General features: G+C 57.9%; 1 protein-coding gene across 6 annotated transcripts in view; it reads left to right on the top strand.

The window, feature by feature from the left end:
• The window catches only part of KCNAB2 (potassium voltage-gated channel subfamily A regulatory beta subunit 2), an 81,913-nt gene that overhangs the window by 16,192 nt on the left and 43,674 nt on the right, over positions 1–22,047 (top strand). Inside the window, exons 1-3 of one of the 6 annotated variants that reach the window (XM_035019931.1) lie at positions 5,123–5,190; positions 14,642–14,770; positions 15,908–15,949. The exons of 1 other annotated variant lie outside the window; for it this stretch is intronic. In XM_035019931.1, the coding sequence (XP_034875822.1) occupies positions 14,694–14,770; positions 15,908–15,949 (119 nt within the window). In that variant the 5' untranslated portion in view covers positions 5,123–5,190; positions 14,642–14,693. Of the gene's footprint in view, positions 1–5,122; positions 5,191–13,858; positions 14,124–14,641; positions 14,771–15,907; positions 15,950–22,047 lie in introns of those variants that run through there. 4 more of the 6 variants (XM_035019930.1, XM_035019933.1, XM_035019934.1 and 1 more) reach the window with 4 other exon arrangements.

Below are 22,047 nucleotides of genomic sequence, written 5' to 3'. Positions count from 1 at the left end.
CAGTCCTCCTCAGCCCGCGGCCCAGAGACGTTGGAAAGCATAGATGAGCTCGCCTCTCAGGAGAAGGCCTTTGGTTGCCCGTCCCTGCTGGTGGCAGCACGGGCCATGGTTCAGAGGAGGGACTCCCAGTACTGCTGCTTCCCGGGTGACTGTGGGCAGGCCAGCTCAGACGCCCAGCCTCAGTTTCCTCAGCTGGTATAGTCATAAACAGTACCACCCTCACAGGGCTGGGGGCTGGCACTGAGTGAATGGATGCGTGAAGCCCTATCTCACCCCTCAATCACCCACAGCTCTCACGGGTCACCGCGAAGCGATGCAGCCCGGGGCTGCTACTCAGGTGGCTTCTTCCACCCACGCCACCAAGAGGACACATGGATGTCCCCGGACCCCGTCCATTCAAAGCCCAGCTTCGGGGCCGGACCCTGAAGGCGCAGCCTTCTCCCCAGGACTGGACGGGTCACCGTGTCCAGGAGAGTGAGGAGTGGCGTCTCTGTCCTGCCATTGTCATAAGACGGAGGCTGAGGGCCGGAGCGAGAGGGCAGGCGGCCTTCCTGCGGAGCCGCTCTCCAGGTGCGTCGGCTCATCTGCACTTAAGAGGCAACACAAGCAGGGTTTAAAAATACTATGCTTGTTTCATTTCAGTGCAGGAGCGAGAAAGAGAACGTACAGCCTGTATGAGCAACTCGAATCAAAAATAAATGAGGCACAAAGAGTAACCAGAAATAGTACAGCATCGGAGGCAGTAGCCTGCGTCCGTCGGCCCAGCTGTCCCCAGCAAGCGGCATCGCAGAGAGCGGCCAGGAGCACAGCTCTACATGTTTATTCCGGAACAGAGTAATCAGGCCTACGATCCGATGATAGATCAGAATTACTGGCAAAGTAAAAGCAAGACAATGACTCCGGGCACGCAGGGCCTCTGTGCATTCTCCCCTCCGCCCCTGGCACCCCCTCTGAGCAGTGGGCCAGGGCTCAGCCTGCAGGTGGCGTGAGGTCATCTCTGACCTTCCTGACACAGAATGTGCCCCCAGAAGGACAGGCTCCGGCTCCCTGCAAAGCTGAGCTGCAAATGCTGTAGACCTCATGAGGATCCGTACTTTTGTCTTGATTTCATTACGGTGGATGTCACCTTTTTTTTTTTTTTAATGTCACAGATTAGAGTTTGGCAAACCACTCCAGCCCACCCCCTGTTTTTGTAAACAAAGTTTTATTGGAACACAGCCGCCCGCATTCATTCACATACCATCTCTAGTTGCCTTCGCACAGCTTTGCGACAGAGACCTTCTGGCCCACAAAGCCTAAAATATTGACTCTCTGGCCCTGACCTGCCCACACTTGTGGGCTCCTGCCCTGGGTGCTTTTCATCACGTGCTCAAGCACCCTAGGGAAGTATCCTGTCCACCTGAAGACAACATCGGTGATAGGGTTTTGTTTGGTGGTGTGTCTGTGCTGTCGATTTAGGGCTTTAGAGGTGTTGTTTGGAAAGGAAAAAAAAAGATTCTGCAATAATTAGGTTAGGTTCTCTTAGGTGAGGAACATCATTTGGGCAGGGATATTTGCACCACACAACTAGACTCAGACCCCACCGTGAAGAGAAAACATGCAGGGCCAGGAGGGACCGTGCCCTTGGGGGGATCCCTTTCCCTGGGATGTTGTCAGGGTCAGGGCTCTGCACACCTTCTCTACAAAGGTCTGGAGAGCCAATGTTTCGGGCTTTCAGGTAATGTGGTCTCTGTCGAAACTCCCCCACTCTGCCACGTAGCGTGAAAGCAGTCGTGGACGAAGGCGCTGTGTTGAATTCATGTGTTGAAGTGCTGCCCCCTACCCAATATTTGGAGGCGGGGCCTTTGGGAGGTGATTAGGATTCGATGAGACGGTGAGGGTGGGGCCCCCTGATGGGACTGGTGCCCTTATATAAGATGATGATGAGACCCCAGCAAGTTCGCTGGCTGGGAACCAGGACTCAGGCCCTCACCTGAAACTGGATCTCCCACGCCTTGATCTTGGACTTCCAGCTTCCAGAACAGTGAGAAATAGATGTCTGTTGCCTCCCGTCTATGGCACCCAGAGCAGATCAAGACAACAAATGACCATAGCTCCTTGCCAATAAAACCTTATTAATGGACACTGAAATTTGAATTTCATATAATTTCTGTTCCCATGAAATATTCTTTTGTTTTTCTTCCACCCACTTAAAAACATGAAAACCACTCTTAGCTCACAGGCCATGCAAACTCAGGAGATGGGCTGGTTTGGGCCCACAGACCCTTGCCAAACCCCATCCCAGAACAAGGAGGGAGCCTCCCCCCATCCCTCGCAGCTGACTGTCAGTTCTGTGTGCCTTGTCGTTTCCCGAAGGATCTCAGCAAACAGCAAACTGAAGGATGTGACCTCGGAGTTGATGTTCCAGAAGGAGGCCACACCCAGGGTGGCTAATTAAGCGCCCAGGCTCTGAAGTCAGATCCTCAGGCATCAGATCTCTGCCCCTCCACTTACCCGCCAGCTGACTCGGGCCCAGTGTCCTCGGCAGCATGATGGAGTCACCCAGCCACCTTTAAGGTTCTGTCAGGGTTCCGTGTGATGGCCAAGTGAAGCATGTGGTGTGACATTGGCCCAGATTGTATTTATGAAGTCAGAAGCCTCGTGGGAAAACATCAAAGACGTGGCAGGTGAGCGAAGCCAGAGGTCTCTATGTGCCATGAGACAGAGAGACTGCCTTTCTTCGTCTCCAGGGAGAAGTGGGCCCAGTGGGGAGAGTTACAAGGACACTGACTTCAAATCAACATAAAAAGGATCTTTTCCATCCTTTGAGTTATCCCCGGGGGACTCATCTGCTCAGAGTTCCCCATGGGTGGAGATTTTCGAGAACACCAACATGGGGATCTCACAGAGGGAACTGGTGTCTCCATCACCCTGGACCTGGGCTCTCTGCCCCCGACACTGGGAGAGTCTAGGACGAGTGAGATCAGTACTCCTGCTACACCTGGGGAACTCGACCCCCACCCCCCAGGGTCCTGGCCCAAAGGAACGTGAGTTATATCAAAGCAGTACTTGCTCCTTAAATTGTGGAAATATCCAGAACCACTGTGAGGCTCCCACTTAACGGGAGAATATCTTTGATGGTTCCATGACCGGTCTGGTTCACGATCTTGTTCTCTGATTGAGTCATGGGGGACAGGACCTGCTGCAGGTCACCCCATTAGGGCCTTTGCAATGCCACCTCTTACCCCCTCCCCGATCCCGCCTGAGACTCCCCCTGAGCCCCCAGCATTACTCCTTCTGCTGGAAATGGAGGCAGAACTTGGTTGGCAGCCTCCGCCGTGGGGAAGAACGTAGCAGAAGACTCTATTCCTTTCCATGAAGAGAGCAAACCTTTCCTGGAGGCCCCACCCCCCAGGGCTCTGCCGATGATAAAAGCTTGAGTCCCAGCCCACGCTCGCTGGGAGGTGATTCAGGAAATGGGGCTCATGAGTGGCAGTTGGGACAGTCAGCAGCCCCATCGCCATGTTTACTGATCCAGCTTGAATGTGGAGCTCAGACTCCTCGGGGCCGGAGAGGAGCCGCTCCTGGACTCAGTGGGCATGTCTAAGGCCACCCCATATTTCATAGTCACCTGCCCTCCCCGTCTGAGGTACAGGTAGGACAGACACTTGGGGCTGGGGATGAAGCTGAGGCGGGAGGGCAGTGACCCTGCATCTGGAAGCCGGCAAGCTACAGACGTGCCCGTCATTTGAAATGTTCCACATTTGCCTGCTGACGGGAGATCTGTGATTTAAGAATTAAGCCAGCCTTCTCAGACCCACAGGGTCACGGTGAAGGCCCGCGAGAGTCAGGCCCGTGGGGGCTGGAGGGGGCTCCAGGGCAGCGGGAGGAAAGAGCCCCGGTCTAGAGTCAGACATGCCTGGTTCCCGTCCCAGCTCGGCCACCGACAGCCCAGTGCGCTGGGGCAAGATGCCATGTTCTCATCTGTAGAAGTGCTTTTGCCTGTGGGGGTGACGGGGGAAAGGCTGGGGTGCGGCCCAGAGGGGCTCCCTTCCCCCACCCCCTCGTGGTCTCTCTTTTCCATCGTCCCCTTCTCTCTCCTGTTCACCTCTCGTCACTTAGGAGATACTGAGCGCCCCAAACTGTTTACTTCTCCCTTCTCTCTCCTCTTTGCCCCATCACCCCGTCTGTCTTAAACCTGCTGGGGACCCATGGCGGCGCCCCCGATCTGATGCACGTGGGCCAAGCTGGCTGACTCCCAAGCCCTGTGCCCACCCCTGGGGAAGAGGGAGCCCGCTCCACTCCCCAGAACCGTGGGTAAGGGGGTGGCTGGGGCTGCAGCTCAGCACAGCGCAGGTGGCCGGCACAGGGGAGGTAGAGTGCCCCGTCCAGGTCCGTCGTTGGCCTCGCTCTCCCCCAGGTGAGGGGCCTCCCCGGGAAGGAAGGGCAGAGCAGGGAGAAGCAATAGGGAGATGGCCCCCTCCCACTTGACCTCCCGGGCTGCCCCACCCACACCTCATGCACCGGCATCTGTCGAAACTCCCCCTTTCTGCCACGTAGCATGAAAGCTGTCGTGGACAAAGGCGCGGTGTTGAATTCATGTGTTGAAGTGCTGCCCCCCACCCAATATTTGGCACCCGGGATAGGAGACGGGTGAGGCAGAGCCCTGCAGAGCTCAGCGCACAGCTTTGGGGTCTGCCAGCCCTGAGTTCGAATCCTAGCCATGGGCCTGACCGTTGACCCTCCGTGTCATCATCTGTCCAGTGAGGAGAGCAGCAGGACCCCTCTGAGGGCTTGGGGATGACCAGATAAGGGGACACAGGTGAAAGGCCTGCAGCCCAGTGCTGGTAGAAAGCTGGGGCCAAGAAGCAGGACCTCTGTGACACCACCAGGACTAGCTGCGTATCTGTCTCTCTCCCTCCCTGAGAAAGGGGCCCACTGCTTGCCCGTTCTGGAGGGAGGGGGCACGTCCCACGTGCTTCCCCTTCTCACATCCCCTGTCCCCTCCCCCGAGAGGTAGCTGTACCACCAAGAAGGTTGGGGTGTCGGGGACCTCCCTCCGGCACGCCCGGGAATGGAGGCCACACCCCAGTGCCTCTGGGGGGCCCCCCCGGGCTTGCCAGGCATCCTCCCACACGCGCTGCGCCGACTTCCTGGCCGGCCCTGCAGTCCCGCGCTTCGCACACCAAAATGGCCTTGTCTCGGGAACAGGTACCGGGGTGTTTCAGGGATCCCGTTCCCTGAGTGGGTTTTGTGCTCGAGGGGGTGGGTACCCCAGCTCCCCGAGCAGGGCTTAGAGCTCCCCTGATAGCCAGGGTTCATCAGGCCAGCCCCGTCCCCTGGGCCCCACGCCCGCACAAGACTGGCTGCCGCTGGGAGGGGAGCCCCCCGGCTGGACCCAGGCAGGGCCCACGTGGCCATCTGTCGCAGCAGCTCAGCCGAGCCGCTACAGGCGTCCGCCCCGCACGGGGACGCGGCTGCTGGGCAGGTGGCGGGGGTGGGGGGTCCCGGGCTGACACCCAGTGGAGGTATCTGACCGTGGCACAGTTCCGCCGGGGGCTGCCGGTGTCTGCTTTCATCCCTGGGGCAACAAGACAGGAGCTGCCTGGAGATCGGAAGCACCATGGGGCCACCTCTGTCCCGCCGTGGGGGGGCAGGGGGGAGCACCAGCTGTCGAACAACCCCTGCAGGCTCCTGGAGGGATCCCTGCCCATCTGCTGTCCCCTGAACCCCTGGCCAGGGACTTCCCGCCTCGGAGTGGAAAGTAGTTTCGCAGGCAGAAGTGAGGGTCCCTGCCTTAAAAATAAGTGAATGGGTCCCCACCCCTCTCTCCTGCAGAGCTGAGTGCAGGGCGAAGGGGAGGGCAGCTGGAGGACCCTGTGGAGCTCTGTCTTGGAGGGACAGTCTGCAGTCACCACTGGGGGGAGGAGGGCAGGGGTGGTCAGGGTGGGAGCTCAGGGTGGCCAGAGGCAGGTGGCAGGCGGGACTGGAGGGCTAGAGAGCTTTGCTGAATGAATGACCGAGGGGAGGCCTATGGTTATAAAGATTCCGGAGCACAGAGCACCCGGGGGCTTGTTTCCTGCTTCTTGCCCTGACTAGCTGCAGTCTGAGGTCCCCTCCGCCCAGACGCCAGGTGAGGGCCCTGTATGACTTGTGGTTGACAGGATCAGGATAGAGCCAGGAAGCCACCGAGCCGGTGGTCCCAGCTTCCGTTTCCTCTCAGGGAGGGAGGATGGCTGTTCCCAAGACTGGGGGCCTTTGGCCACAGAGCCTGGCAGACTCCCATCCAGCACTTTGCACACCCTGGACATAGCTGGGAGCCACAGCAAGGCTTCTGCTTCAGTGGGGAGCCCCTCAGCCTGCAGGTGCATGAGAAGTGGGTGTGGATCTGGGTGGGCTGCATGCGGGGAGAGGCATTTCAGTGTTGCTTTAGGAAAGTTGGAATTTGGGGCCCATGATGGTTTGTGTTTTTTTTTTAATTGTGGCACTAATTAGATAGGAATGGGGCCTCTGCCTGCAAGAGTATAGGCCTAAGCCGAGCCCCATGCTGGGTTGACCTGTTTGTACTTAGGGGACAGGCATTAGAATGTTGCTTTGGAAAGACTGAAAATTTCTAGTCTGCCATCTTTTCAAGAAATTCTTATGGGGACTCCGTGGCTTGGTCCCAATGCCTCTGCTGCTGTCTGACCACCTGATGTGCACGCTGTTTCACGTCAGGTTGGCAGGTCACCGTGCCGCTCGGTCCCCCTGGCTCAGGAGCTTGGAGGGCAGATGGCAGTTTCTCTGCAGCAGAGAGCAGGGGGTCCTGGCCACGGCATCCAGCCCATAGGAATTTTTCACTGTTCTCCCCGCCACCCAGCTGAATTCGGAGCAAGATCTGATGATGCTCCTTGGGAACTGGGTTTTGGATCTCCAGACTGCCCCCCAGGGCCCCGGGCCGCCCCTGCAGTGACTGGGCCTCTCTGCTTTACTCCCCAGGGTGACCCCACAGGCAGAGCCAATACCCCGAGCGTACTCAGACTCACAGGCCTTCGGCGGTGGCACATACTCTTGCTCACAGGGGAGGAGTGGGGTTTCGTCTGGCGGCACCCTGCTTGTGGGACAGAGAGGAAGGGTGTGTTACGCAAGCACCCTTCCGGATCTGAGTGGTTTTGAGCGGTTACACCTCTTCCTGTCTCTTGGCGAGTGCTGGCTGCCGTGGCTCCTGCAGCTTCAGCCCCATAAAAGGTGGCAGTTTCGTGCCCTGTAATAGTCATAGTGGTACTTCAGGGCTTTGGCAAGAAGGAGTTCCAGCGTTCGAGAAGCAACGTGCGAAATGACATGAGTTCAAGAGGCAGGAGCTCGCATCCGAGCCCTGAGCCCCGAGGCTTCCGGGGAGACCACCTGCTGTCCCCCACGCCTGGCAGGGCGAGCCTCTCCTGTCTTTGTCCCCTCGGGCAGCGTGCACTGAGTACCCGCCGTGTGCCCGCTGCTCTGGGCACTGGGACACAACTGGGGAATGAAAGAGACAAAGCTCCCTGCCCGGTGGAGCAGACATCCCCGGGGTCTCAGAGGAGACCAGGAAGGAGGAAACGTGGTGAGTGCATTGCTGGTGTCTCAATAGTGACCAGCGCCGTACCTCCCGTGCTCACGCCCACCCCCTTATTAGGATTGGCCTTTGCAGCCAAGAGAACAACATTTCTGAGCCTCGGGCCTAAAGGGCATCACAACTTCTCTCTCTCAACCCCTCCCTTGGCTGCCTTGGCATGAGAGAACTAGGTGGTGAGGAGGGGGCCCCTAGAGGTTAGGAAACCTCTAACACCTCAGCCCAGCCAACACCCTGGCTGCAACCTCAGGAGAGCCCACCGGCCAGACCTGCCCAGCCAGGGCAACCCCCGATTCCTGACTTTGCAAAACCGTGTGAGAAATCCTTGTTGTCTCCCATGTAACCCATGTCACGTAGGAATAGATAACTCACACAGTGTTGTAATTCTTAAGACCTCAGCTATGTGGGGACAAGCCTTCTAGAAACTTCGAGCTTCCAGGCTGATCAGGAATTGGGATGCAGCCACAGAGGGCTCAGGAAACACAGTTCTGTCATGACACTGAGTCGTACCTGTGTGTGGCTGGTCGCATCCACAAGAGATTAGCCTTTTTCTGGGGACGTGGAAAAGATGAGCAGCCCCTGAGAACAAAGCAGAGAGGCAGCAAGGGAAAAGCGATGTGGCAGCGAGTCTGAGGACCCTAAAAAGTGCTTTTCTGGAAGGTAAGACCACAGCTGGGAGCAGGCTGGGGCACGTCGGCACAGGGACAACTTCACTTGCCTTGTGCACATGGTGCAGATGCTGAGGAAGGAGGTATGATCAGGGACTCCCGGGCCCTGGGCCAGCACCTGCCCTCTGCCAGGGCCAGGCACAGGTAGATCCCAGCCCGTGGCTCTCACGGTGCACCCCAACCTGTGGGCACGTCGGATCTTCCCCGACTCCCGTCATCCTGTTTCACAGATAGAGAAACTGACACTTAGGAAGGTGGAAAAGTTTGCCCCAGGTCATACACCAGATCCGAACAGAATGGGGCCTCAACTCCCTCCCTGACACTTGGAATGGTCTCCTCGGGTCACGCAACAAGGTGGGATTGTGTCATTAGACTGGCCCTGGAGGAGGACAGACACGTACATGGTGGCTCTGGCGAGGTTTCGGGTCAGAAAGTCACCCAGAGCTTGAAGTGCTAACTTCGCATCGGGAGTTTTGGCTAAATAAAGGTTCCTGCCACCCAAGTGTTCTCGTGCTCTGGAAGGAACAGTGGGGAGACGAGAGGCCTCTTCCAGTAACCGGAAGTCCTTCTCACGACTCACCAGAGTCATATCTTCATGAGATAAGGATGACCCGCAGGTTAAAGCCAGCAGAGCGTGCTCCCAGGAGGGCAAAAGTCACCTTCCACGTAACAGTCCTGGTGGCTGGCCCCACGTCCCAAGGTGGCTGGCGGTGCCCAGCCTAGGCCGGGTGGCTCTTGCGCGTGCAGCTGTCCCCTTTGGACCAGCAGGGTGGTCTGGGGCGCGTTCGTCCGTGGCCGTGGTGGAGCAAGTCTCCTGTAGCTGAGGCTGGAGCTGACACATTGTCATTGCTCATCTGGCCAAAGCGCGTGTGACTGTGTGAGTGTGCGTGCGTGTGTGTGCGTGTGAGCAAGGGCGTGAGTGTGAGCATGTGTGTGCATGTGAGCGTGTGACAGCATGAGTATGTGTGAGCGAGTGTGTGGAGGAGGGCATGTGTGTGAGCGAGTGGCTGTGAGCGTGTGAGTGTGAGTGGAGAAATCAGGGAGAGAGGCATGTGTGGAGGAGGGCATGTGTGTGAGCGAGTGGGTGTGAGCGTGTGAGTGTGAGTGGAGAAATCAGGGAGAGGGCAGAGGGAAGGCGTGCAAACAAGACAAAATACAGACAACGGGAGAATGGGATGAGAGCACACGGGTGTTCATTGCTGTGCTGATTCTTCACAACTTTAATGATATTTGGAAGTTTTCAGAATAGTAAGCTGAGGAGAAAGGCTGTGCCCACAGATGGAGCCCCCGCCTCTGAGGGGCCTGCCGTCATTGCCAGCCGCCTTTCCCATGATGATGGAGAGCTAGGATTTACCCAACATCTTCCCTCCTGAGCTCAAAGCATTTTCGTGTCTTCCTTCTCTCTGTTCCCACGAGAAAGTATGGGCGGGCGTTTGTGAGCACTCCATGCCTCAGTTTCTCCGAGGATGACTCAGGTGGCTTGCTCAGGAACCAAGTGGAAGTGCTGGGGACGGGGGACCTAGACTGTGGACTCCCAGGCTGCACCCTGAGCCAGCTGTCCCTCCTGGGCCCGGCCGGTTCTCAAGTGGTTTCTGAAGCCTTTGTCCAGAGCCGTCCCTTTTGAGCACAGGGGCAGCCCTGCCTGCCCGCCTCTCTCCCTCCGTGGTGCCTGGGATTGGTAGCATCCTGCTAGGACGTCAGCTTCTCTGGGATCGGCCGCTGGGCACATGCAGTCTCTCCTGGTTGAACTGTGGCAGCTGCAGAGGTCGGGGCTCTGGGCAGGTCAGCAGAATGCAAGGCAGGGGGCATGGGGAGCCTCCCCAGTCCCCCTCCCTCCCCTGGCAGGTGGCTTCCGGGGAGACCACCTGCTGTCCCCCACGCCTGGCAGGGCGAGCCTCTCCTGTCTTTGTCCCCTCGGGCAGCGTGCACTGAGTACCCGCCGTGTGCCCGCTGCTCTGGGCACTGGGACACAACTGGGGAATGAAAGAGACAAAGCTCCCTGCCCGGTGGAGCAGACATCCCCGGGGTCTCAGAGGAGACCAGGAAGGAGGAAACGTGGTGAGTGCATTGCTGGTGTCTCAATAGTGACCAGCGCCGTACCTCCCGGTGCTCACGCCCACCCCCTTATTAGGATTGGCCTTTGCAGCCAAGAGAAGTCCCTCGTGAAATGGGCACCAGAACGTGGCCAGTGCCTGAGCTGGGGAGCTGGCTGCTGGGTCAGAGGGAGCCTGACCTTCAGGAGTCCAGGAGGGCAGAGGCGAGGAGTGGGACAGATGGCTTCCTCCGGGACACCTCCCTAGTGTCCCTACTGGCAGCTCATAGCTCCAGTTGTCCCCGTCCCTGTGGCTGCCCTGAGCACCACGCGTGGGACAGAGCATTGCATCCTCCAGAGAAGACTGGGAGAGATGCCCATAGGGCAGTTGAACAAATGAGTCTGGGGCCCAGGGGAACGACAGGGCCTGGAGGTACGACCACAGGCCTTCTGGCATACCAGCGCAGTTCAGAGCCAGAAGACAGGTGGAAATCTGAGGAACCTCATGTAATGGAAAAGAAAAAAGGTTAGGGGCGCCTGGGTGGCTCAGCCATTTAGCGTCTGCCTTCGGCTCAGGTCATGATCCCAGGGTCCTGGGATCGAGTCCCGCATCGGGCTCCTTGCTCAGTGGGGAGCCTGCTTCTCCCTCTCCCGCTCCCCCTGCTTGTGTTCCCTCTCTCGCTGTCTCTCTCTCTCTCTGTCAAAAAATAAATGAAAATCTTTAAAAAAAGAAAAGAAAAAAGGTTCAAAGTCAGGTGAGCAGGGGCAGCCAAGGAGACTGAGAAGAAGCAGCGGGAAGGCAGGAAGACAAGCCAGACAGCATGGGTCCCAGCAGCCCCGCCGTCACCCCCAAACTGTGGGCACTACCGGACTTAGCAACAGTGACCTTGGCAAGAGCAGCTTCCTCCGAGCGGGGAAGGCAGAAGGGAGCATTGCAGGCAAGAAAGGACAACTCTTTTGAGGAATTTTCCTATGAATGGAAGGAGAGAAATGGGGCAGTTGGTGGAGGAGGAAGTGGATCCAGAGACTGTGCTTTCTGTTTTCTCAGACGAGAGAAATAGTAAGTGGCTGTCTGCAGAGGGCAGTGCCTCATAAAGAAGGAAGAGCCAGCGCAAGAGTTGGGGTGCTCTTGAGTGGGGCCGGAGTGGGGTGTGTGCTCAGCGGAGCGCCGTGGCCGTGGCCGTGGCCGTGGCCGGGTCGTCCAGGTGGCAGTAACAGGGGAAGCAGGATGTTCGGAGAGCTGATGTTGGTGGGTGGGGGGAAGCTGGTCTCTGGTTGCTTCTGTTCCATCAGTGAAGTGGAAGCAGCAAAGCCAAGAGCTGAGAGGCACCATCTTGGAGAGTGGGGGAGAGCGGCCTTCAGCTGGGCTCAGCCACCTTTGGCTATAAAGGGACAGGTGGTGGAGCAAGCCAGACCGTGTGTTCAACGCCACAGCGTGGCACAGACATGGGCACGGTTCATGCCCGAGTGGGCACGCAGCTATTCCAGCAACACCTCATTTACGGAAACAGGCAGCAGGCTGGATCGGGTCCGTCGTTCGTAGTCTGCCCATTCCTGCTCCAGGACCAGCAGTCCTCAAAGCGTGGTCTCCGGACCAGGAACACGAGCATCCCCTGGGGGACTAGTTAGAAATGCAGATTCCTGGGCGCACCCCACATCTGTGGAGTCAGAGACTCTACGTCCCTACACCGTCTCAAATTCAGACTGAGTTTGTGATTCTTGAATTCTGGAAGTTAAACAGCCCTGAGTGCCCGAGCTGGGGGTTGAGACACCACCACTCAGTAGCTGGACCCAGGGAAAGCCAGAGAGGAGAGGGTGGGGGGCCGGGGGGAGTCCACATCCACCGATTACGGGCACAGGCGTCCTGGCCTGCTCTGGGCTGCCTGGCCCCCATCTCCTTCCACAAGACCCTGTGAGGACATCCTGCCCCCCCGGCCACCCTTCCTCCCCGATGACCTCGGGACCACTGTGTTTGGACACGGTGCCTGGTGCTCTGCGCGCCCTCGGCTGTGCCTTCCTGCCCGTGGGCAGGGCTCTGTGTTGCACAAACAGCTACCAGCACCTGTGCACAGGAGGGCCTCAGCTGACACTGGGCACCCGTGAACCTCCCACCCTCTGACTTAAGGTTAATGACTTTCGTGAGATGGTTGGGTTTCATGCCCTGTGTGACCTGGCAGAGCACACTCTAGGAGCACCTAATGGGCACAGAGGAGAGGCCCCCCCCACCCCAAAGCTTCAGGGACTCAATGCCCCAGAGCCGTGTAACCAAACTCTTTCCGCAGGAAAGGCGCTGTGCCTCTTTCTTGCATAGATCTGGGCGGGGAGGGCGGAGTCAGGCTGGTCCATCTGGGGACTGTGACCCTGATGGAACCCCAGAGTTTGAAAGAAAAGGTGACCAAGAGGCCTCAGGGTCTGCCTGGAGCCATTCTACCAGGTGCAAATGGACAGGGCCATGCGGACAAGGGGCCCCGGGAGAGGTCAGCCTGGGTTACGGCATTGCAGCTCATGAGGAATCACCTGATGAGCCCGAAGATTGGATTCAACATCAGCCGAGGATCCACTGCTTTCTTTCAGGATTTAAGTGCACTTTTATTTCATTTTGTCATTTCTTTCTGAATGAGGTTTTTTAAAGAATAAAACTTTGGGGACCTTCACTGACCCCATCATTTCTGTCATTTCCATGAGGCTGTCACTGTAGTGACTCTGGCTTACATTTCCTCTCCATTTTCCCAGCATGTTCACACACATGCGCACACCCCTCACTCAGAGGGGAGCTCAGTTACGAGCGAGACGTAACCTAAGCCCCGTGCCAGGGGGTGGAGGGCATCCAGAGGAAGCCCGCTTCCTGCCAACGGGAGGTCCTCATCCTGGAGGGAGGAAGAGTGAGGTGAACAAGCCCTCCAGATGGGCATTCAGCGGAGAAGCCCCAGTGGGGGCAAGCAGGGCTATATTTTGAGCCCAGACCACCCCTTTGCCCATCGGCACAGAGCAAGGTAATTTTGGATCAGGGACCGTCACTCTTTTGGGAGCCAGGTATTAAATCCTGGCTGAGTTCCAAGCCCTGTTCTAGGCATAGTGGCAAAACCAGCAAAATTTCTGTCCTGGTGGAGCTTGCCCTCTGGAGAGAGTCAAGACCTCACAACTCAGGGACAGACAGCAAGAAGGTCGCTGGTGCTGACTGCATGGGATAGGCAGGGTGCCGGGAGAGAATCCCAGAGTGTGACAGTCAGGGGCAGGCTCCCCAAGGAGGCCCAACAACGAGAAGGTCTGTCGGAAGGGCATTCCAGGCAAAAGGAGCTGTAAGTGCAAAGGCCCTGCAGAAGGTGTGCACTTGGCTTGTCGGAGAAGAGAAGAAAGGGGTGCGTGACCTAATCTCCTATAGAAGCAAATGCCCCTGGCTGCCGGGTGGAAGCAGGGGGCACAGTCAGGAGGCTGACCTGGTGGTTCAGGTGACAGATGGTGGTAGCTCGGCTTGAGGGTAATGGGGAAAAGTGAATGGACGGATGTGTCTGTCATATTCATTCTCTGTTGCTGCATAAAATATGACTGCAAACTTAGGGACTTAAAACACAGTTTCTGTGGGTCTGCTATGTCTGCTGCTTCAGGGCCTCACAAGCCTGCAGCCAAGATGTTTGGCCAGAGCTGTGGTCTCATTTGAAGGCTCAAATGGGGAAGGACGCTCGGAATTCCAAGTTCACACAGCTTGAAGGATTCACTTCTCTGTGGGCAGTTAGACTGAGGGCCTCCGTTCCCGGCCACACGGCCCTCTCCAGCAATGGCAGCTTGCTTCTCAGAGCCAGCAAGGGAGAGAGTCTGCTAGCAAGACAGAAGGCACGGTCTGCATCACCTGATCACGGAGGTGATATCTTGTCACCTGTGCCATGACCTGTGGGGCGGGAGCAAGTCACACCCACGGGGAGGACGTGAGTCCCAGGAGCCAGGGTTATATGACCAGCTGCCTTCCTGAAAGCTGAACAGTGACACCAGCCAGCACTGGGCTGGGAGAGGGTGGGAAGCTGAAGCATCAAGGATGAGCCTGGAGGATGGTGGTGCCACTTCCTGGGACAGTGGAGACAGTCCAAAATTCTAAGTCCACAGTTGCCCCCTGGGACCACCAGAAGAGGGCTCCCAGAACCTTAGGAAAGCAGCTGGGGAGGCAGAATGACCTTGTGAAGCATGGGGGTGGGAGACTAGAAATCTGTTACAGAGCCACTGACCCCAACCATCAGCTTTGTCTGAACCCTCATGGGTTGGTCTGTCTGTCTGATGAGGGATGTACAGATACCCAACAAACTGGGCCTTCACCGTCACAGAGCCTCCTGGGCAAACCCAACTGGTCTTTTCAACCACCGCCCCTCTATTCTGCTTCTCCTCCAGAATCTTCCCTCCGTGAAGAAGAGAGCAAGTCAGGACCAGTGAGGCCGGCTCCATGTATCCGGAATCGACAACAGGCTCCCCAGCTCGACTCTCTCTGCGACAGACGGGCTCCCCCGGCATGATCTACAGGTGATCCCCTGCCCCCAACCCAGCCAGGCCACTCCCAGGCTCAGTCCTGCCTCTGAGAAGGGGTCCCCGAGGCCAGTCACCAGCCCTGGATCCAGAGGGAAGGACCAAGGGAAGCCCACAGGGCTCTGAGGTTCATGTAGGCTAGCGCTTTCTCCAAGGGAAGGAATGGAAGCTTTTAAAACCCAAGATTTTCCCAGTGGAGTAGAGCCAGGATTAGACTCATCCCTGACTCTTCTGAAGGATTCTGCTGGAGGTAGCAGGCCTGGAAGTGAGGGGGGGACCCTTCCCAGCTTCTGCGTCTTTCTTATACACCCCAGCTCGCATACCCCCTTTGAGGAAGGCTCAGAGCCTTGCACCGGGAGGAGTGGGTGGGGGTGGGGCGGCTAGTGGCTCACCAGGCACCCTCGCCTTCCTTCTCTGGAGACCAGTTCCAAAGCCAGCTCTGGGTCTTTCCTTGTGGAAAGCAGCCCAGGCTGAACCATGGGGAGAGCCCGCAAAGGCGTCGGTCAGCTGACAGTTGCTGCCCCATCCATGGAGCCCAGGACCCAGATGGCCGTGGCTGTCACAAAAGATGGACCCGGTAGCAGGGGGAGCCCCAGGGGCCCGTCAGACCTTGATTCATTGGGCCTTTCCCAGTAATTGTTAGGGCCTGACCCAGAGCAAGTATCCATAGAACCCACAGGGAAAGGGGCGTGTCCCTCCTTGGTCGAAGTCCTAAAAATGACCCCATGGTCCCACGCAGACTCGCCAGCATGTGGGGTGACAGGTCACTTCTTGGTTTGAGGGTTTTGTCCGGTCATTCTAAAGCGTACTTCGTTAAAACCCAAACAGACTGTCACTCTGAGGTTTACCTCTTGTCTTCGCTTCCCTGCCCCTTGTGGGAATGAGGCCAGGCACCGGAGGAGCCCCCGCGTCCGGCTGGACAGACCGGGCTTCTGCCTCCATGCGCCACTGGGTGGCGCTGCCACCGAGCACTTGGTACCCGGGCGCGCATCCTCCCGGCAGCCCCGGGCAGAGTGGGGTGGGGCCGGGCTGTGGGGTGCCGCTGGTGTTTCCCGGCCTGCACCTCCCCGTGGCTAATGCCCATTGTGGACTGTCTCTCTCTCCTTTTTCTCTGTCCTCCATCGCTGTCCGCAGTACTCGGTATGGGAGCCCCAAAAGACAGCTGCAGTTTTACAGGTAACGAGCCCTCCGTTTCCCCCAAGCCCCACAGGCTGAAGGCAGGGGAGCGGGCGGGAGGGCCACGCCCATCCAGCTCAGCGGTGCCAGTGAAAATCCCCAGCTGGTGAAAATCTGGGCTTCTCTGGCGGTGCTCTCCCACACAGCATTATGTAACATCCTGATGAACACTGTGAAGTCGGGCGCACTGTCTGTGCTTGTCTCTAGAATTTGCTTCGATTGGAGCAAACGGATTTGTGATCCCTGCTTAGCTCGCACCGGGTCTACCTTAAAATCTCACACTTGTCCAGCTGCAGATGCCGCAGGTCTGTTGTCCACGGGTTTGTGCTTCTTGGGTGATCCCAGTAAACGAGGTGGGGCAAACCCAACCATTCTCCCCTTCTCTTTGGGTTTGAACCGATTGGAATCAAAGGGGTAATCAAAGGCCAATACGTTCTCGGGGGCATGGGGCTGCAGTGTGACCTGGGTCAGGGCTGGACCTGCTGGTGTTTTCTGGGGCATCTCCCTGTTGGTGAATCGGCACACCATGTTCTTCGGTGCAGGGACCCCCACAGGGACATGGCATCGACGGGCCCTGCCTTGCAGCCCAGGCCAAGGCAGGTCAGCCAGCAAAGTCCTCCGGGGTGAGTCCCTTCCTCCTTCGGGCAGCTTACCTGTGGCGTGGGGAGGTGCGCCACAAAGACGTGTGCTTCTCGGGTAGTCTATAACTCCAGGAATTTACTTTGACGTTTTCCTCCTGTCGGGAAAGTGTCGGGGTTAAGCAGCCATGGGTCAGCCCCATCAGCCTCGGGACTGTGGGAACTCGGTGTGGCTCCTGGGAGCAGGGCCCTGGTGTGTGGCGTGTGCCTTGGCATTTATGCCTTGGAAGGTCTCTGTCTAGACCAGCTCCCCAGGGCTATGCCCACCTGCCAGTGCAGAGCCAGGGGCTGGTTATCGCCCATGCACGGGGAGTCTGGGGCCTTGGCTCCTGGGGTCGGCAGCCCTGCAAAACCCACATGGCTTTTCCTTCCTGCAGCCCCAGCACCTCTGAGCGTGACCGCGGGCCTGGGTCCTCGGGCTAATTTCGCCACCCCTTCAGTGCCTCCCACAGGGTCTCACTCCTTCCAGAGAGCCCTGAAGACATGACTGAAATGTCTGCTGGATAAGATTTTGCCTGAAATAGCTAGAGCTGAACTTGGGCTTGCAAATGCTTTTATGGGATGATGCGTGTGCTGTCACGCATGTATGACGGGCATCGTATGTAAGACTGTGGGTGAGACATTCGTCCCAGGAGGATTTGACCAGTGAGACCAAACATGCCCCTGAACTGAGTCCTCAGAGGCCCCGGAGGAAAAGAGTGAGACGGTTGGCGGCAGAACCGCGGCCCAGACCGCCAGTCGGAAGGGCCCCGCCGAGGGAGGTGCCCAGGAGATTGTGGGGTATCACAGAGCTAAAGCGAAAGAGGGTCCCATACCCCTTGCTGGCCCTCGGGGCCCCACAGATCCAACCTGTTGTGCACTCCCGGGGACCCTCTGTCCTGCCTCGAGGCAAACTGTTGGAGTACTGCACCCCAGATGCGCAGACCTCCGTCTGGGCCTCTCAGCCCCGCGTCCCCGATGCCCACAGACTCCGACCGTCCCGCCCTTTGCGTCTCCAGTGTGGTTTCTTGTAATAGACACTCAGGTATCTCTTGTGGGGTCTCCGACGATGACCTCTAACGAGGTGGGATCTTCGTTTAATATCCTGGGTGCCACTCCCAGGGGGGCGTCCTTGTCATCTGGGCACCCACACAGCCCTCAGAGGGTTAGGTCAGTCGGCGTGCGGTCCCTCCCCTCACGGGGCAGAGGTGTTCGAGGTGTGCGTCCTGCCCTCAAGCAGCTCACAGACCAGTAAGGGAGGCAAGACCCTGTATCTGTCAGCTGTTCCGGAGAATGCCATGTGACAAACAACCTGGCAACTCAGTGCCCTCCAACAAGAAGCGTGTATTTCTTGTTTCCGTGTCTGTGTCAGTTCATCCAGGCTGGGCTCCGCTGGGTTTGGCCTGAGCTGCAGGTGGGGCCCGGGTGTTCATCCTCCCGTCCTTTTCTTTCTTTTTTTTTTTTTTAAAAGATTTTATTTATTTATTTGACAGAGAGACACAGTGAGAGAGGGAACACAAGCAGGGGGAGTGGGAGAGGGAGAAGCAGGCTCCCCGCAGAGCAGGGAGCCCAATGTGGGGCTCGATCCCAGGACCCTAGGATCATGACCTGAGCCAAAGGCAGACGCTTAAGGACTGAGCCACCCAGGCGCCCCCTCCCGTCCTTTTCAACCAGAGGCTGTTCCAGGCAAAAGCACCAGAGGAAGAACAGGTGCACATTCGTGCATCTGAAGGCCCACAGTTAGAAGCGGCCCACTGGCCCTCCTGTTCATACTTCTGGTCAAAGTAAGTCTTGTGACCACACCAGATGTCGAAGGGCAGGAAAATATAGCCCCACCCCCATTAGGAGAACCATAGTCAGGTGATGCAGAGAGGGGTAAAGGTCCTGGAACCATAACGCAGTCTACCCCAGAACCCAAATAACTAATAATATCTGGAAGGCAGAACTTGTTGTGGGAGAAATCCAGACAGCCGTTGGCATTCTGAGGAAGGAGTGAGCACCGCCCACTGTGAGTCAGGCAAGGCTTCGTGGAGGAGATAGCATGAGGGCTTTGAGGGGGCCTTGGAGGCTGGGCAGTCTTCAGCGTAGAGCCCAGGAGGAACATTCCAGTAGATGCCTGAGCCACAGTTTGGAGAGGTGCCAAGAACAAGAGGTGGGGGGGGCGGGATGGACAGTGACAGGAGGCCAGACTGTAGAGGAAGATGGAGGTCAGGTAGGGAAGGTCCTTGAGTGCCAAGCAAAGGAGCTTGGACTACATTCAGTGGGCACTGGGGAGCCGTCCATGGTGTTTGAGCAGGGCAGAGATCAGAGCTCCACTGGGGGAGGTAATAAGACGGCAGGTAGAAAGGCTGGATGCAGGGAGCTCAGGAACGATGGAGAAGGGCTGAGCCCCAGGAGCCACAGGACGAGGAGTAAAGGGAGCAGGGCAGGAGAACAGGAAGTCAGGAGCCCCGTCCTCCAGGTGACTGATGGCTGGTGCTGAGCGGGATGTGGGGTTGACAGGGGTGCAGAGCCCAGGAAAAGGAGACGGGGTGTCAGAGTATGTCAGGCTGAGGCCAACACCCAGCAGTGACATAGAGACCAGGGACCTGACACGGTGGGCTTGTGCCTTTGACAGCAACCGTCCCAATTCCATCACTGGGGTCTTTCCTGGTAACGATTTGCTGCCGGTTCCTTAGGCTCTGCACCCCACGTCCCATTTTGTTTGCTTTCTACCGCGGGTCTGGATAGCGACTCCCCACTCTGGTAGCGTCCACTGTTTGCACGCTTGTTATGGGAAAATCCACTCAGCCTCCATCCGGAATCCCTCCTGCTGGAAGATAGAGTCGTGCTGAGACTTCCTTGGGATCCTAGGATGACAAGGAGTGCCCCTGAGGTTGTGACCCTGGAATGGGGTCTCAGCATAGCTTCAGCCCTGAGTTCAGCCTCAAAGCATCTTCCAAAGCCGGGTCAGAATGTGTCCTGTGAGGAAGGGTCCCTGCACCCCTGCCTGGAGGGAGTGGTGGTGTGGTGTTGAAATAGCAGACTTCCAGAACCTTCTGGCCAGTTATAGGTACTGACAGCATAGGATATACCAATCTGGGTCACGTCCCGGCAGAAGGGAGGAGGGACGTCCGTCTGCATTGCTGAGGGTAGGTCTTGCCAGACCCCAACCCCCTCACTGTGGGTGGTGGTCACATCCTCCACGGACCCCCGGCCCCATACTGCAGACACAGAACATGGTGGGCAGAGCTGCGAGCCCTGGGTCCTGGCCTCGAATAACCAAAGCACGGCCTGCCCCTCCCCACCTGTGGCCCATGTCTCTGGCGCTCGGGGGGGCAGTGGAGGGCTGGTGAGGGAGTGTGCCCACAGGAAGGTCCGGACCCCAGTCAGCGCCCCCCTCCCAGCCCCGCGTGCCAGGATCGGGCCTTGCCAGGCTGCACTGCAGAACTGCATTTCCCGGGCTTTTAGGGGAAGAGACGCTCGTGAATAATTCAGCCTCTCTCACTGAGCTGAAAACGCCCTAATAGACTAATGGACTCCCTGCCTCCAAACTCGACCCTCACGGGGCGCGTCTCATTCACCAATTGCTTCTGACGTCCGACAGTGACACTCCCTAATGAAAGAGCTGGTGCGGCAGATCCGTAGAGCGTCTGGTGAACCCTAGTAAACTAGACTGTGTCCTTTTTAACGAGCAGACGCCAGGAAGGCAGGTGAGTGGCCCCCTCAGCTCCAGGAGTCCCGTGGCAGCCGCCTTCTTCAGGGTTGCTGCTGGGGGACCAGCGTCCCAGGAATGGAAGTCACAGGGGGACTGTATTGGGGGATGCATTTGGCTGATCTGAAATTAGACCCTCTGTATATTTTTTCAAAGCAGAAAACCTCAAAAAAAAAACAAAAAAAAGCCAGCCCTAGGTAGCTACAAGTTGACGGGGGCGGGGGGTGGGGACATCCTGCCGCTTGAGCGTGCTTGCCTCCCAGACCTGCCCAGTGGGGACTGTTCCATCTTCCCGTCCTGGGGAGACCTGGACATCCAGCTCTACCTTGTTGGGTTCACCATGAAGATTCAGCATTTTGGGGGCTTCCCGTGAATGACAGCGGGGCGGGGGTGGGGGATGGCTGTCAGAAAGGTCTGTCTGGAAACACATGCCTTAGGGAGCCGGGGGCTGCTTGTTTGGGCCTTGGTTCGCTGACTTCTCTCGAGCAAAGGTGGTTTTGTGTTTACCCTGACGCAATGCCGTGCATTTTCGAGCCGCGCTCCGGAATGATGCAGCTTTCCCCTCGCATTCCCGCTTTCAGACACTTGGCCTGGTTTCTCTAAGATGGAGACCGATGTCGCTGTTTAAAAGAGCCGTTCAGGATTCCTTCTGAACCTCACATTTCAGGCTTTGGTGGCTTTCGGTAAACAGACCAGAGTTTCAGAAACTGCAGGTGGAAGGCCCTTTGGGGAGGTAGCGGTCCCAGCTGACTTCATGAGGTCAATGCCTTCCCTTCCTTTTTCCATGTCACAGTGTTCAGTGTTCGTTTACGGGAATCCCCCCGAGCCCTCCCTCCACAAGAATAGCTTTGCAAAAGGCGGGCTCCGGCGCCGGAAGAACCTGCAGGTGCCTGTAATTAGCCGTGGTTATTGAGGGAGGGGGCTGGTCTTTCTTGAGACAGGGTGGGGGGGCCAGATGGTGAGGAGGAACGTGAGGTCAGAGTCACTGCACCCTGAGCCCTGACAAGCGAGGGGCCTGAGGCAGGAGCCCCAGCAGTGGGCCCTCTCTTTTGGCAGTGCCCTCCTGGGACCCCTTCTTCCAGCTACCCAAGCCTGCTCCAGTCACCTTGGGAGGAAGCTGGGAATAAGCCCCATCATGAGGAAGGCTGGGGGCCGGACTCTGTCCTCTCCCTCGGGCAGCCCTGCTGACCATGTCAGAGCACCTCTGTGCCTCCTGTGTCCTTCCTCCTCGGTGGGGTCTTGCCTCCCTGGAGGAGAGGAGGAACATTTCCCAGCTCCTCCTGCGCTGTGCGCCCTCGTGGTCACCAGTCCTCACCCCGCCACCCCAGCCAGGGCCACCATGCTTGTCCCCGCCCCACCTCTCTCAGAGTCCCCTGGCCCCAGCCTGTGCCAGTGTCATGGGGACACTCACCGCAGGAGGCTCTGAGCGTCCTCCATGCTGCAGGCGACACCCACAGGCCCGCTCCCAAGGTCGCTCTGAGGTGTGCTATAAGGAAAGATCACAAGCAGAGGAGACCCCAGCCCCCACAGAGAGGGCACCCTCTAAATCCTGGCTGCACCCTGCCTGCACCCATCTCATTAGGAATGCACATTCCGTGCAAGACTGGGGTCGGCTATTGATGTCTACAGTCATCCCATTCAACATTTTCTAGTGACGTTTGGTGTCGGTAGCACTCCCTGGTATCATTCACGCCCCTGCTCCCTGTGCCCGCTCCAGAGGCCCGCCCTGCCCTCAGGCCTCTGTCTCCTCCACCCCGTTTTTGTCCCCACCCCACTTATCCTAACTG

This window comes from Mirounga leonina, unplaced genomic scaffold (assembly GCF_011800145.1).
Source record: "Mirounga leonina isolate KUSES-001 unplaced genomic scaffold, KU_Mleo_1.0 Mir_173, whole genome shotgun sequence".
NCBI classification, from domain to species: Eukaryota; Metazoa; Chordata; class Mammalia; order Carnivora; family Phocidae; genus Mirounga; species Mirounga leonina.
The sequence above is the reverse complement of the archived record's forward strand: the minus strand, read 5'-3'. Positions and strand labels throughout refer to the sequence as shown.